Source organism: Drosophila albomicans, chromosome 3 (genome assembly GCF_009650485.2).
Source record: "Drosophila albomicans strain 15112-1751.03 chromosome 3, ASM965048v2, whole genome shotgun sequence".
NCBI lineage: Eukaryota > Metazoa > Arthropoda > Insecta > Diptera > Drosophilidae > Drosophila > Drosophila albomicans.
The window spans coordinates 50,448,584-50,463,510 of record NC_047629.2 but is presented as its reverse complement, the minus strand read 5'-3'; the positions used below and the strand labels follow the sequence as shown (position 1 = coordinate 50,463,510).

Sequence of the window (14,927 nt, the reverse complement as noted above, 5' to 3'; positions counted from 1 at the left end):
TATCCACAGCTAAATTTAAACAATAAGTTTATCTCAAGATTTCCAAGCAATTTAGAGAACTTGATAAAAATTTTTAATTCGAATTGAAAACATACAAAGTTGTAGGCTGCTCTTGAGACTTGAGTCTATAAATATGTTCAGTCATTTATTAAGCTCATCGCTGCAGTCCATTAAGTATACGCCCACACACACACATGCACATACACTCACTCACACACACATATGCACACACACTCGCAAACATAGGAACACTAAAGCTGGGGGTCAAGTTTTGGCCTGCAGTTTTGCTCTGAGGCTGCGACTGAGTCAGAAAACGGAGGCTCATCAATTTCTGTTTGGCGTTCAATAAAAATAAATCGTAAATCAATAAACCGCACTTAAAGTTCAGACCCAAAACCTGGGCCCATGTTTGTCCCTCTGTCTCTGTCTTCTTCTTGACTCTCTTCTCTTCTGTCTTTGTAGAAGGAAAGCAAAAGGCAACGCAGTTTTGTGGAGGCTGCGCTTCTTGTAAAATTTAACAGTTTTTTTCGTAAATTATTTTGATTAATTGCCCCGGCGTGCAATACACTTTCATGTGAAATACATTTTGATTGATGTTTTTATAATTTTCAACCAGCGAGAAAAAAATGTGTCCAAAGTTTCGCTGCTTATATAAAATTGTGCTGCAAGTAACGGCAGCTGTAGCTTGAAGTTGAACAAAAAAAAAGTGTCGATGTTGCAGCTGAAGCCACAGGTGTTCCATGTGCGTTCAACAATTAAAAATTCAAATTTAATTTTAGTCTAAACGTTTCTAAACAAAGCCAGACACAAAGACAGACACACATGTGCACTGCAGGCGGCCGCCGGATGAGAGACGACGTGGACATGGAAGCTGCTAAAGATTTATGCAGGCAAACGGAATGGGAACGCGGATTTTGGAATGAGAGTCTGAGAATGAGAATGAGACTCGAGTCTGAACATTTCATGTTGCACATTGTTGGCACAGTTCGAAAGAAAAACTTCCGTATTTACACCCGCTACCCATAGGGGCAGAAGGGTATTATAATTTTGTGCCTGCAGGAACAGACAGAAGGAGGCAACTCTGACCTTATAAAGTATATATATTCTTGACGAGACGATATAGCCATATCCGTCTGTCTGTCTGTCCATCCATATGAACACCTAGATCTCAGAGCCTATACGAGATAGAGATCTAATTTTTTTTGACTCCACTTGTTATGTTTACACGCAGATCAAGTTTGTATCAAATTTTTGCCACGCCCACTTTCGCCTACGCACATCGATAAAAATCGAAGAACAAGCGTAGTCTTTAGCTAGAGTCGCTATTTTAACTATAGTCTTTATGATTCGTACAAATTTTGTTGCAAAATTAGAAGTTCTTTAAGAAATTCTTGTATATGGGAAAAAACGCCTACTTACTACGAATATTAGTAGATTTGGCTGACAATCTGGTATATTTTGTACTCTATGCTATACTTTGAATGGTATTAGTATATTTAAAATATTTTTGTTGTATATTAAATTGACATATTATATAAATAATACCGCACTGCTTTCCTTTTACATTATATTTTTTACACTTTGTACTATATAGTACATTTTTAATGGTATTGGTCAATTGTTAGTATTTTAGCGGTATATAATATCGGTATATTTGAAGGATAAGACCGCACTGCGTTGCTTTTGTTTATATATTTAGTACATTTTGTACTCTATGGTATATTTTGAATGGTATTAGTATATTTTTAGTATTTTTGAGGTATTTTAATATGGTATATTTTCGGAATAATTCCGCACTGTTTTGTTTCAACTAAAAATTGGTAGCAAGTATTTCACAGTCGAGCACACTCGAGTGTAGCTTTCTTAGTTGTTTGTTGTCGTTGCTGTTGCTTTGCTGTTTCTTGGCGCCCTTAATGCTGAGAACACTCTGCGAACTGTGCTGCATAAATAACGTGAGAATTATGGTACAAGAGGCCAGGCGATGGCAGTCCGGTCCAGTTAAGGCAACCTCCTGCCACATGGCATAAATATGCATGCGCTGCAATAAAGAAATTGCTTAAATGTTCCAAGCACACACACAAAAGGACCGTTGCCACTTTGGCCACTCTGCTTATTGCCTTGCCTTGCCTTGCCTTCGCTTGTTCGACGTCTCTTTCTTGCTTACTTATTACCCCGGCCAAGTCACAAATTTAGCCGTTGCAACGGTACAACGATTGGGCAGCGTCACCAACATCAGCTTCAGCTTCAGCTCCCGCTGTAAGCGGTAGTCAACAGTCACTCAGCGAGTCAGTCATCGAGTCAGTCAGTCACTCAGTCAGTCAGTCAGTCAGTTAGCCAAGTCAGCAGTCAGTTGACTTGGCCAGTGACCACGTCATGGGCCTGCAATTGTTTGGCTTTTTCGCTTCGACCCGCATTGCCAATTACGACACCAACAGCAGCAGACAAAACTCCTACTCCGCCTCCTCCCCATTTCGTCTCCCCTCTCCTCCCCACAATAATGTTGCATGCAATTTATGGATGCGCTCGATCAGTTCGGCTGCTGCTGCTGCCGCTTTTATTGTTTTGCGCGATTTTTGGCAGCCGAAGGAATTTCAAAAACTGCTTATTATCAGCATTTATGTGTGTTTTGCTTGCTTGCGGCAAAGGTTTTTTTTCGATTTTTGATTTTTATTTTTGAATTTACAGTTTTCAGTTAACAGTTTGACAGTGACTCGATTGAGGCATGCCATTAACAAGTGTATTATTAAGCTTGGTGAAACTAGTGTAAAGATTTTGTGGCTACAGTTTTACAGCCACTTTACCGTGGCATGCTATTAACAAGTGTATTATTAAGTTCGACAAAACCATAAAGGTCTATGTTTTTTCCATATCTGGGCTTGCAGTTTGACAGCTAGCAGTTTAAGAGTCACTATATCAAAACATGCCATCAAAAAAATGTATTATCAAGTTCGTAAAAACAAAAGAAGTTGTTTAATCTTATTATTGAGCTTTCAGTTGACAGTTTGGCAGTGATCGACGCGAGTTATCAATAAGTGTAGTATTACGCTTTATTTTGGTCTTACAGTTTTACAGTCACTTTGCCGTGGAATGTTATTAACAAGTGTATTATTAAGCTCGATTAAACTGTGTACAAACGTTTTGTTTTTTCATGTTTGGGTTCACAGTTTTTGTCCTAACAGTTTTACAGTAACTGTATCGCGATAAGTGTAACACATTAAGTTATATAAGACTATGCAAGTTATGTTTTTGACAAGTTTGACAATCTCTTTACTATAGCTTGTTTGAAGCAATAGTCATGTATTATTTAATTGAATTTTATTTTCCTTTTACGTTCCCTTTTAAGTCAACAGTTTGGAAATCATTGTAACTGGACAGTGTTACAGTCACTGTACCGAAACAGAGCATTTTTAAATTTGATGAAGCTATAAAGGTTTTCTTTTACGGTCACAGTTTGACAATCACTTTATGAACAAGCCATGTATTATTCAATCTGATTTTGTTTCTTGCGTTCGCATTGGTAAACAGTTTGACAATCACTGTATTGTGGCATGCCATTAACAAGCGTATTATTATGTTCAATTAAACTATAAATTGCAGTTTGACAATCACCTCGCTTTATTGCGCATACGACATGATTAACTTGCTACGCGCTGACCTTCGATAGTAAATTGGGGTTTAACTTGCATTACGAACCCGGAAAACAATTACCATTAAATTATGTGTGCATTTATTTTTCGATTTTTGAACAAAACTCGAAGTTCTCTGCGGATTTTTCTAAGCAAGTTTTTCCCAAGTGTTTTATGGCGTTTTCATCGCTGATTCGCAGCGCATTCGTGATGCGTGTGTGTGTTTTTTTTTCTGGCTGCAACTTGTAAAATTTGATGTTGAGTTCGAGACATTTGTTGGCGACAGATGCAACAACGACGTCTGCTGGGCGCTGGCCAACCTGTTGTCCAGTCTTTATTATGACAGTAATTGGCGAGGCTGGAAAAGTCGAGTTTCGTTTTCGTTTTCAGTTTCAGTTTTAATTTCACTTTTCTGCTGATGCGTTGATTGTGGGTCGTTAAAAGTGTACTAACTTCCCCTTTTTCCCCTCTTTTCCTCTCTCTCTATAGTCGCCACATTTGCGTGCAACAGCGTACGATCACGATGCCGGTGAAGACAACGGAGGTGTACACGCGACCCACCTGGAAACACATAAGCACACCTTGTGATCCGCCCACGCGTCCCGGACAAATGTGCACGCGAGTCCATCTGGTGCACGAGCAGGCCTACAGGGATGTCATCAAGCACAAGGCGGCGCAGCAGATGACCTACGACTGCTGTGCTGGATGGAGCAGGGAATCACCGCACTCGGATGCGTGCATGAAACGTGAGTAACAATCGAGAGTAACAGACTATATATGGGTTATATGCACAAAGTCATAAGGCAAACTTAATATTTCATAAAATATATTAACTGTATAAAAGTAAAGTAAAATTAAGTATTAAAGTAAAGTAATCTAAAGTAATTATTAGAGTACAGTAAATATATTCAAGGTATTCAATCACCGTAGAATATCCACAATTTAGCATTCTCAAAATAAATTAAATATTTCATAATTTAGATTTTAAATTTATGAAGGAATTCGATCAATTTTTATTCTTAGTTTAGGTTTAGAAATTTTTTGTGTATTAAGTACAAAAATTGAAAAAGAAATATATAGTTTAAATTTTGGCATATTTTAGTATTTCGTGGTATATTATTTAGTATATTTTTGCTTTTATTTAAAATGGGTAACGGGAATCTCATAGTCGAGCATACTCGACTATATCTTGCTTACTTTTTCAAAATTAGTTTAAAATTACCTTAATAAAGTGAAACTTATTTAAGAGTACAGTAATTCAATTAAAATCAATAATCACATTTCGTTTTTGTTATATAAATTGTTATTGTATTTAAATAGATTTTTAATTCTCAAAGCCTCCAATATGAAATTTAAGTTACAAATTAGAGTTTACATTAAATTGATTTATCAAGGTCAAGATAAAAAGCCTGTATGAATTTACTTTTTTTTATAATTTAAAAGTATAAGAACATAACTCGTTAAACTGATTTTACCATTTCTAAAATTAAATTGTATTTTATGTATTTTTTTTTATTTGATTTAAAATATTTTGAAATTTTTGAGAAATAGTTTACACTTGTTTTTATATGCAATCCATACATTTCAGACTAGCTTAGCTGTATTAAATAAATGTAAAGTAGACCATATTAAATGAATATTTTTACCTCCAGCTATTTGCACCACGCGCTGCCACAACGGCGGCAACTGCACGGCGCCACAGACTTGCAGCTGCCCCACAGGATTCACGGGTCGCTATTGCGAACAGGATGTGAACGAGTGCGAGTCGGAGAAGCCCTGCGATCAGCACTGTGTGAACACACAAGGCTCCTACTACTGTCGCTGCCGGCAAGGATTCGTCTTGCAGGCGGATAAGCAGAGTTGCCGCAAGACATCGGCGCATGCGGATGACGCGTTTGAGGCGCGTGATCTAGAGAATGATATCGATGATACGGATGCGGAGGTGGCAACGCGACTGCAGAAGATCGAACGCTCGCTGGCCAATGAGCGAGTGCACACGAATGAGTTGCAAAAATCCTTACAAGCCACCTACAGCGTGGTGGATACTCTAAAAAGCAGGCTGAGCACATTGGTGAGTAAAAGTAATACTTTAATTTAAAGAGTCTTTAATACAGTTCACGATCTTTGCAGGAAAAGCAATCCATGGATGTGAGTCGCATGCAGACGAATCTTTACAAAACAGAATCACGCACCAACAAGCTGGAAGGCATGTTGAATCTGCTGATGAAATGTCGAAATGGTCCCAATGCCAATTGCCCCTAGAATTTCTTAAAAATGGGATCAACTGCCAGCGCCAACACAGAACTGCATTTTAACGCTAGCAATATACAAGTTTAGTTTAATTTAAACGTATCATATTTTTTTGTTCGTGTATACCACAGCTGCTCCTGCTTGTAAGCCATTCCCGAACGCAAGTGCCTCCGTAGTTTCTAAACAAAAACAACAAAACAGAGAAAAACAATCTTCTACGTAGTACTTAAGCGAACGTGTCATAAATGTATTGTATTAAAAAAGAAAAACAAACGAATGCTCTAGTTTTTAAGCCCACCATTTGCTACTTACGTGTATGTGTCTAGTATTTGCATGTATTTGTATATAATATATATGAGAAAAATAGTGCACCAATAAATACATATTGTATTTGTCATACTCTTTGAATTTCAAATTACGCGGCTAACTTAGGGTTCGGGCGTTGCCACCTAGCAACATTTGGTGTGAGAGTTGGCAGCACTGCTAGGCTAACAGGGCGTTAACAGATGTTGACATTGCTGTAAAGTGCAATAGTGCTGCTAACATATGAACAATTATAAAATTTAAAAAAAAAATCATTGAATTAAAAATTTTTAATAATAAATTAGTAAAATACCATAACCACGATCAGCAGAAACTTTCTTGGCGCCTTTGAACATTTGAAACGAAAAATAGCTAAATGGGCAGCACTTTGATCAACAACTGTTAAGCAACTGCGTCGTTAGTTGACAAGGGCGGGGAGCTCTTTGTGACGTCACGCTGTTAATGCACAGAGCGTGCAAAAACACGACCTCACTCATTGTGTGCCATGCGTTTTAATAAAACAAAAACAGCTGCAAATTTACTAGAAACCAAAACAAAAGAAATATTATCAGTGTTCGCGAGGAATCTGGGTAAAAGCTGCACAACAGTAAATAATAAATAAGAAATACCTTCAGTAGTGCGCAGCAATAAAGGGCAAACCACAAAAACAGAGATTTGAACGCGCTTCTTGTGGTTAAAAGCAGCAGCATCGTCTGTGAATGGATTGATTCAATGATTAAATGATGAGGGTATCGCCCGCACAATACGCACAGATTAATTGACAGTTTTACTTCGACTTCGACTTCGACACCTCGCAAACATGACAGACGACGATAAGCTGCCGCTGAAGCAAGCGGAGTTATCCGTGCAACGATTCCAGGACATGGCTGTGCCACATCATCTGGGATTGCTGCAGAATCACAGGAGTAACATTGAAAAGAGTCTCGCGCTGGGCGATTGGCAGAAGATCAAGAAGGAGGAGCTCAATGCAATGCGGGTCATCAAGCAAATTAAGAATCTGCTGCTTGAAATGGATACTTTGCGTGAGAAGCTGCGCGATGAGGACAAACCCCGTTTCGATGAGCTAATGAAACCAGGCAAAACTAAAGCATTTGAAGGGATGAAGACTTTTGCAGGTAAACTTCAATTAAACATCAATTAAAGTAGATACTGTATACAAATTCTTGTGCAGAATTGCAGTTGAAGTCGCCCACTTCCACTTTGGGTTCACAATACGATGAAGATCAGGCTGTGCAGATTGATAATGTGCCTGCTTTGCAGCGTACGCTGCCCCAGCTGCAGGCCAACTTTCAGCTGGAGGAGCATCAGCTGGCCCAGCGTGAAGCCTGCCTCGAACAGATGCAACGACTGCAGAATGAAATATACGATTTACATGGCGCCTTTCATGTCATGCGCCAGATGACACACGAGCAGGCAGCCAGCGTTCAATCCATAGCCGACAATGCTGAGGAAGCTCTGGAGAATGTCCAGGAAGGGGAGCGACAGTTGCGCACAGCGTTGACCTACAAAAAAGCCATGTATCCTGTAGTCGGTGCATTGCTTGGCACCTGCGTCGGTGGTCCCATTGGCATGGTGGCGGGCATCAAGGCTGGCGGCCTCGCAGCTGTGGGATGTGGCATCTTGGGCTTCACAGGTGGCTCGGTGCTAAAGAGCAACCCGAATGTGATGCATGGCAGCGTGGAGGAGCAGCAGGCACAGCAGGAGGAGGCTGGGGATTCAACTGAAACCATGGAACTTGCCGAGAAATCGGAATGACAAATGTGGCAAGCGAATGCGCGTCGCTTGGAGGCAGCTACCACTGGAGTGCTGTGCAGCGTGCGCAGCTATTGTTCCATTCAATGAGAGAAAGAGGAATTTCCACCCAAATTGTGATTATTGTTTAATCCATGTGCAATGCTACAAAACTATTGTCAACGTCACCGTCTCGAAAACAGCTCTCTGCTTTAGTCTTTAGCACATTTCATGGCAGTTATTCCTGTAGTTTGTTATTACAATTAGTTCTTAACCATTTGTGTATAATTTTAAGGCTTTAATGCGCAATAAAAAGTACTATATTGCTAACAAGTCTATGCTAGATTTATGCTTAACAACTAGTGAAGTAAAAGTTCTTTCTACAGCGGCACATTAACCGTTGTCCAGGCCTGCTTGAAGTTCTTCTTTTGTGCGTGCTGCTTCTTGCGTAGACGCTTGGCAGTCTTCTTCTTCTTGAACCATGCTGGGTAGTTACCAAATTGATCCTTGAGTGTTTTGGTATTAAAAACGTGCTCAACGCCTGTATTCTCATTGACTTGCACAATTCTCTTGCCCTTTTCGAGACTCTCTTGATGCTCAAACATCAATTCACGCTCTTCCTTCGATTTGGCATCCTACAAAGTAGCAGTTGAGAATAGATTTTATTATATATTGGTTGTTATAACTTACCCGTTTAATGTCCTTGGCTGTCTTGATTTCAGCCACTTCGGCAATTTCCATCTTGATTTCCTTGCCATCTGCATCCAAGAGTCCCAGCGTCTTCTTGAGGCGTATTAACTCCTTGGCATCGTAGCGCTCCTTTTTGATTTTGTTCATTTCATCGCGACGTTTGCGCGAGCGATTTTGACGACCCATTGTGCCTATTCCTCAAGTATTTTCTGTTTTGGCAAACTATTTATTAAATGCGTTGCAAAAAAAATAACAACACGTGCATCGGCTACGCGACTACCACAAGTTGAATGCAAAACAAGTGAGACCGTTCGTTGATTTTTTAAATGTATAAAAATAAACCATATTCACATTTATACGCGCACCCAACTTCACGTAACTCACATTGGCACAAATAGTTGGCAGTGCTACCATGGTATCACTGGCACGTTACAAGCTATCGTTATCGATAACTAGTATTATTGGTTTTATCAGTTGTTCCATTTAGATGTTAACAAATTTATTTATAAATTAACTACGCAATGAACTCACTAAACGATGACTGCCTGATGGTGATAATTAAATACTTAAATCTTAACGATCAACTGTCGATATATGAAGCCACTAAAGACCATTCAAAGCACTTGAACTCAAGTGTGTTTTTTGCCTGGAAGCACCAGCTCTGCTTTGAACTGAATCCAGAAAACTTTCTGAAGTTTGAAGAGAAGCCAGAAATGTTGGACATATTTCTGTCTAGCACTAGTGCAACAATGCAGGAATTGAAACTAGAATGTGTTACAGAGAGGTTCCTCAAACGCTGGCAGAATTTCACATTTCCGAACATGAAAACACTGGAATATAGCTGCGATTCGAATTATGATGATGACAAAGCGATAGAAATAATGATAAAGCTCTTTCCTGGACTGCGCTGTGTGAAGACTCATGATGGGTTCCATTATGATCGGCTGCAGAAATGGTCGCAGTTGCGCAAACTGGAGTTGAGCGACTGTTGCGAGAATCTTAATGAACATGAGGGCCCCGAAATGATTATAAAGTGTCAGCTGTTGGAAGAGGTGACACTGTCGTGTGATTTTCATTGGCCTGACATTTATGATGCGCTCATGGAGTTGCCCAAGCTGCATACATTTACTTATGATGTGTTTGATCGTGATGACATTTTAGACGTGCTGCTGGAGAAGCGTGGCAGCGACATACATAAGATTACCTTTCACGATTGCATGGGGAAACACAGCATGACCACATTGTGCAAACTGAGCCACTTGCACCAATTGACATTGAAAGAGGAGCGTTTCACAGGCGAAGAACTATGCAAACTGATTACGGATTTAAGGCACTTGCAGCGACTGGATATCATCGACCATCTGGTGAGGTTGAATAAGGCAATGCTGTGGCAAGCAGTTGCCAGCTGTCCATCGCTAAAGATCCTGAATATATCAGGCGTGCAGCTGCGCGATGAATGCTTTGAATTTATCCATTGTCTCATGGAGGCGACACTGAAGAATCGGTCTCAGCCCTTAGCATTGTATTGGCGCAACACAGATGAAAACGAAAAGCTGGTGAGTGTTGTGCAGAAAGCTTTCTACTCTTAAGTATTCATTTCATTATTCTTACAAATACAGCGTCACTTCAAGCATCCAAATCTGAAGATTTCTTTTAAGCCTTTAGAACCGGAAAACGTCGGCTGGAATATGGTGCGACTGCATTTGAAACCGTTGGACCCATCCTGAATTCCATAATGTGATACTTTTCATTAATGCAATTTGCAAATATTATAATTACAATAAATAATTCAAAACACTATAATTTAAAATTGAAAATTATGATTTTATTTTATTTAATTAAATCAAGTCCACATATGTAGAATACGATGGAAATTGCTATTTTTATGCAACAACAAAAATATATTTTAAATAACTCACTGTGTGACCATAACATTCAAAAAAAACTTAGGCATACTATACATACATATGTATATCTATTAAATACATTGAAAGTTTTAAAATAATTAACGGTTATTTGTATTCTTCATCGTACTATGTGTTATGTAAATTACCATTAATATAAAAATATTAAGTAAAAGATATGCCCAATAAACAACGCTGGATATATCGACAAGAGTGAGTAATACTTTACCAGGGCTACTAAAAAAAAAAACTTGTACAAACAAATAAGCAATTTAAGCATTAAATTTATAAATTAAATACAAAATGAATTTGGGTGCAATTAACTTTGACTGTTGGTTGACAATAATCAAATACTTAAACCTCAACGATCAGCTGGCGCTTTATGAAGCCACTCATGGAGTCTTAAATGGCATAAACTTAAGTCTAGTGTATGGCTGGAAAAAACAGCATTGCTTTAGACTTGATGGAATAAGCATTAAGTTGTTTGAGCAGATGCCGGAAGTGTTGGACATTTTCCTCTCCAGCATAAGTGCAACAATACAGGAATTGCAACTGAAGTTCGCCTCAGTGGAGTTTCTCCAACAATGGGAGAAGTACACATTTTCAAACATTGAAACACTGGAATGCATATTCGATGATCGTCGCTGCCATAAACCATCTACCGATGAGGAAATACATCTACTGACAAAGCTCTTTCCAAGACTGCGATGCGTGAAGCTTGGTGCCGCAATGCGGCAGTCATCGAGACACTTGCGTCACGCGGACTGGGGCACCTGGGAGCAGGGCCGCAGAGGCAATAATTGCCCCAAAGGAATCGCCAGGTGGCAGCTGCTGGAAGAACTAACATTGTCTTATCATTTCCGGTTGCCTTTCTTTAATGACGGAATCGTGTCGTTGCCCAACCTACAGTCAATTACCTTTTACCAGAATGAACTCGAAAACGATTTGGATGAGATGCTAAAGGAACGTTGGAAGGACGTACATAAAATGATCCTTAATGATTGCATTGACAAATACAGCTGGGAAAAGCTACGTAAGCTGACAAGCTTGCATCACTTGACAATAGTTCACGATGAATTTTTCACCCGAGGAATCATAAACAAAGTAGTTGAGAAAATGAATCAACTGGAGCAACTGGATCTTGTCGACTTTGAAAACTGGTATTCTGATGATGGCCTGTGGCAACTTGTTGGTTATTGTCCATTGCTAAAGATCCTAAATATATCAGGCATGGATCTAAAACCCTCATTCTTTAATGTAAACAGGAGTCTCATGGAGAAGGCAATGAAAAAGCATTGTCAGACCCTAACATTGTATTGCGGCAAAAGGGACTCGGAGATCGAGGAACTGGTGAGTGATAAAATGGAGTATATTTTATTGGGATTCAATTGACATATTCCTTGCAGTTTCGTCAGCATTTTAACCATCCAGAAGTCACGCTCTCCTTTGAACCTGTAAATGTGGAATTACTAAATTCGAATATGGTGAAAATCCATTTTTAACCTTTGCCATTCTAGTCAACTATGTACAATGGATACTTTCCAAGAGGATTTTTGTATTTTTCATTAAAATGGCTGTGCTGCAGGAACCATGAATATGGTTGAAAATAATCGTATATAATTATAAATGGCATCACCTTAGCTCTTTAATAATAAACAGTCTTATACAACAGTGTTCTACCACTAACCATATAACCTATATACCTTTCGTTGAGGGGGGGAGGAGTTAACATGCCCCTCTCTCCGGCCACATGGAATAATGCAGATCCGGAAACTCCAAGCCTACTCTATGCAACTCTGACAATAATACACTCATACATAGATTCTGACATACACACATGTACATGCCTTTTGTGATAAATTCTCACTGACGAAATAGTCAGTCTTATTCTGTTCTCAAAACAGTACAGTGCATTTATTTGTGAGTATTTCTAACATATTACACCCAACTTCACGTAACTCACATTGGCACAAGTAGTTGGCAGTGCTAACATAGTGACCACTGGCACGTTACAAGTTATTGTTATCGATAACTAATAATATCGGTTTTATCCATTTCCGGTTCCATTTAGATGTTAACAAATTTATTTATAAATTAACAATTAACGCAATGATCTCACTAAACGATGACTGCCTGATGGTGATAATTAAATACTTAAATCTTAACGATCAACTGTCGCTATATGAAGCCACTAAAGGTCATTCAAAGCACTTGAACTCAAGTGTGTTTTCTGCCTGGAAGCACCAGCTCTGCTTTGAACTGAATCCAGAAAACTTTCTGAAGTTTGAAGAGAAGCCAGAAATGTTGGACATATTTCTGTCTAGCACTAGTGCAAGAATGCAGGAATTGAAACTAGAATGTGTTACAGAGAGGTTCCTCAAACGCTGGCAGAATTTCACATTTTCGAACATGAAAACACTGGAATATAGCTGCGATTGGGATTATGATGCTGACAAAGTGATAGAAATAATGATAAAGCTCTTTCCTGGACTGCGCTGTGTGAAGACTCATGATGGGTTCCATTATGATCGGCTGCAGAAATGGTCGCAGTTGCGCAAACTGGAGTTGAGCGACTGTTGCGAGAATCTTAATGAACATGAGGGCCCCGAAATGATTATAAAGGGTCAGCTGTTGGAGGAGGTGACACTGCCGTGTGACTTTTTTCGGCCTGAGTTTTTTGAGGCGCTCATGGAGTTGCCCAAGCTGCGTACACTTGCTTATTATGTGTTTGATCGCGATGGCATTTTAGACGTGCTGCTGGAGAAGCGTGGCAGCGACATACATAAGATTACCTCTAACGATTCGATAGGGAAATACCGCATGACCACATTATGCAAACTGAGCCACTTGCACCAATTGACATTGAATGGGGAGCATTTCACAGGCGATAAGCTATGCAAACTGATTACGGATTTAAGGCACTTGCAGCGACTGGATATCATCGACCATCTGGTGATGTTGAATGAGGCAAAGCTGTGGCAAGCAGTTGCCAGCTGTCCATCGCTAAAGATCCTGAATATTTCAGGCATCCAGCTGCACGATGAATTCTTTGAATTTAGCCGGTGTCTCATGGAGGCGACACTAAAGAATCGGTCTCAGCCCTTAGCATTGTATTGGCGCAACACAGATGAAAACGAAAAGCTGGTGAATGTTGTGCAGAAAGTCTTCTACTCGTTAAGTATTCATTTCATTATTCTTACAGATACAGCGTCACTTCAAGCATCCAAGCCTGAGAATTTCTTTGAAGCCTTTAGAACCGGAAAACATCGGCTGGGGTATGGTGCGACTGCATTTGAAACCGTTGAACCCATCCTGAATTCCATAATGTGATACTTTTCATTAATGAAATTTAAAAATATTATAATTACAATAAATGATTCAAAACACTATAATTTGAAATTGATAATTATATTATTTTGTTTTATTAAATCAAGTCCGCATATGTAGAATGCGATGGAAATTGCTATTTTTATGCCACAACAAAAATATATTTTAAATAACTCACTGTGTGACCATAACATATCAAAAAAACTTAGGCATACTATACATACATATGCATTTCTATTAAATACATTGAAAGTTTTAAAATAATTAACAGTTATTTGTATTCTTCATCGTACTATGTGTTATGTAAATTACCATTAATATAAAAATATCAAGTAAACGCTATGCCCAATAAACAACGCTGGATAAATCGACACAATAGAGAATGTTAAGTGACTCCATCTTGCGTTAACATTATGTTAACAGCTAAAGCTGTTACGTTTTAAATACTAATTTTTTATTTTACATTAATTCAATATAATATAGTTTGTTATCAATAATTTTTAAAATCAAATAAATAGTCTTTGTTTTATTAACTTGACTTTTGTTTTAAGCATTACAATTCACACGTGAACCTGTTAAACAGAAGACGAAACAGTAAACACTGAAATGGTGAGACAATTAATAGTTGTATATACAAATGTATATATAAAAGGTATATTTTAGACTCGAATACAGATTTTATGCTAAATCTTTAATTAAAATTATTTTTACTGGAAAATGCATACTAAATTATATTATTTGCCTGCGAGAAAATATTAATTGTTCCCATAAGACATCAAAATTCATAAACATCAATATCAGCAGTGCTAGCGATGTTTTTCTACATTTAGCTCACACTCTCTTTCGTGTTCGCTCTCCATTTCTTTCTCTCTCTCTCACGCACTGCGCTTGGTTGCAATATGATTTTTGTGTACAAACAAAAGTCAGCTGCTAATGCTGCCTGCGCGAGAGAACTGCAAATGAGAGAGGCAGAATGAGAAAACAAATTAGAGAAGAACTGGTATCTTAGAACGACGTTATGATACCCTTGCTGACATCAACAGACACATCTTTTAGTTGGCAAAATAATTAAAAC

The 14,927-nt window shown here is 38.7% G+C and overlaps 5 protein-coding genes across 9 annotated transcripts in view; 4 read left to right on the top strand and 1 right to left on the bottom strand.

Moving 5' to 3' along the window:
* The window catches only part of LOC117570932 (uncharacterized), a 28,914-nt gene extending 22,651 nt beyond the window's left edge, over positions 1-6,263 (top strand). Inside the window, exons 3-5 of the mRNA XM_034252860.2 lie at positions 4,116-4,372; positions 5,279-5,697; positions 5,757-6,263. Of these exons, the coding sequence (XP_034108751.1) occupies positions 4,116-4,372; positions 5,279-5,697; positions 5,757-5,888 (808 nt within the window). The 3' untranslated portion in view covers positions 5,889-6,263. The remainder of the gene's footprint in view (positions 1-4,115; positions 4,373-5,278; positions 5,698-5,756) is intronic.
* Positions 6,264-6,684: 421 nt separating this feature from the next.
* Positions 6,685-8,064, top strand: LOC117568291 (syntaxin-17). The gene is made up of 2 exons (XM_034248810.2): positions 6,685-7,315; positions 7,372-8,064. The coding sequence occupies exons 1-2, from the start codon at positions 7,000-7,002 to the stop codon at positions 7,953-7,955; spliced, it is 900 nt and encodes a 299-aa protein (XP_034104701.1). The 5' UTR covers positions 6,685-6,999; the 3' UTR covers positions 7,956-8,064.
* Positions 8,065-8,208: 144 nt separating this feature from the next.
* On the bottom strand, positions 8,209-8,927 carry LOC117568292 (protein LLP homolog). The gene is made up of 2 exons (XM_034248812.2): positions 8,622-8,927; positions 8,209-8,566 (listed from the first exon to the last, which is right to left on the bottom strand). Exons 1-2 carry the CDS (start codon positions 8,805-8,807, stop codon positions 8,312-8,314), a joined length of 441 nt encoding a protein of 146 aa, XP_034104703.1. The 5' UTR covers positions 8,808-8,927; the 3' UTR covers positions 8,209-8,311.
* A 65-nt stretch (positions 8,928-8,992) lies between these two features.
* LOC117568290 (uncharacterized) lies at positions 8,993-13,935 on the top strand. 5 transcript variants are annotated; one of them, XM_052004228.1, is made up of 3 exons: positions 8,993-9,405; positions 12,898-13,669; positions 13,734-13,935. In XM_052004228.1, exons 1-3 carry the CDS (start codon positions 9,143-9,145, stop codon positions 13,839-13,841), a joined length of 1,143 nt encoding a protein of 380 aa, XP_051860188.1. In that variant the 5' UTR covers positions 8,993-9,142; the 3' UTR covers positions 13,842-13,935. The 5 variants fall into 5 exon arrangements, with proteins under 5 accessions (XP_051860188.1, XP_051860185.1, XP_051860187.1 ...); XM_052004225.1 differs by having other exon boundaries at positions 9,031-9,405; positions 13,728-13,934; XM_052004227.1 differs by lacking the exon at positions 12,898-13,669 and having other exon boundaries at positions 9,031-10,177; positions 13,734-13,932.
* On the top strand, positions 10,759-12,211 carry LOC117568289 (uncharacterized). Its single transcript, XM_052004229.1, has 2 exons — positions 10,759-11,875; positions 11,932-12,211. Exons 1-2 carry the CDS (start codon positions 10,829-10,831, stop codon positions 12,025-12,027), a joined length of 1,143 nt encoding a protein of 380 aa, XP_051860189.1. The 5' UTR covers positions 10,759-10,828; the 3' UTR covers positions 12,028-12,211.
* Positions 13,936-14,927: the final 992 nt, after the last annotated feature.

What these genes read in the sequence shown, in the direction of transcription:
- LOC117568292 (XM_034248812.2), bottom strand. Translation starts at nt 8,807, where the DNA reads ATGGGTCGTCAAAATCGCTCGCGCAAACGTCGCGATGAAATGAACAAA. An exon ending in CAGCCAAGGACATTAAACGG is followed by an intron (nt 8,567 to 8,621) that starts GTAAGTTATAAC and finishes GCTACTTTGTAG; the next exon opens with GATGCCAAATCGAAGGAAGA.
- LOC117568289 (XM_052004229.1), top strand. Translation starts at nt 10,829, where the DNA reads ATGAATTTGGGTGCAATTAACTTTGACTGTTGGTTGACAATAATCAAA. An exon ending in ACTCGGAGATCGAGGAACTG is followed by an intron (nt 11,876 to 11,931) that starts GTGAGTGATAAA and finishes TATTCCTTGCAG; the next exon opens with TTTCGTCAGCATTTTAACCA.
- LOC117568291 (XM_034248810.2), top strand. Translation starts at nt 7,000, where the DNA reads ATGACAGACGACGATAAGCTGCCGCTGAAGCAAGCGGAGTTATCCGTG. An exon ending in AGGGATGAAGACTTTTGCAG is followed by an intron (nt 7,316 to 7,371) that starts GTAAACTTCAAT and finishes ATTCTTGTGCAG; the next exon opens with AATTGCAGTTGAAGTCGCCC.
- LOC117568290 (XM_052004225.1), top strand. Translation starts at nt 9,143, where the DNA reads ATGAACTCACTAAACGATGACTGCCTGATGGTGATAATTAAATACTTA. An exon ending in CTAGAATGTGTTACAGAGAG is followed by an intron (nt 9,406 to 12,897) that starts GTTCCTCAAACG and finishes TGTTACAGAGAG; the next exon opens with GTTCCTCAAACGCTGGCAGA. An exon ending in CAGATGAAAACGAAAAGCTG is followed by an intron (nt 13,670 to 13,727) that starts GTGAATGTTGTG and finishes TTATTCTTACAG; the next exon opens with ATACAGCGTCACTTCAAGCA.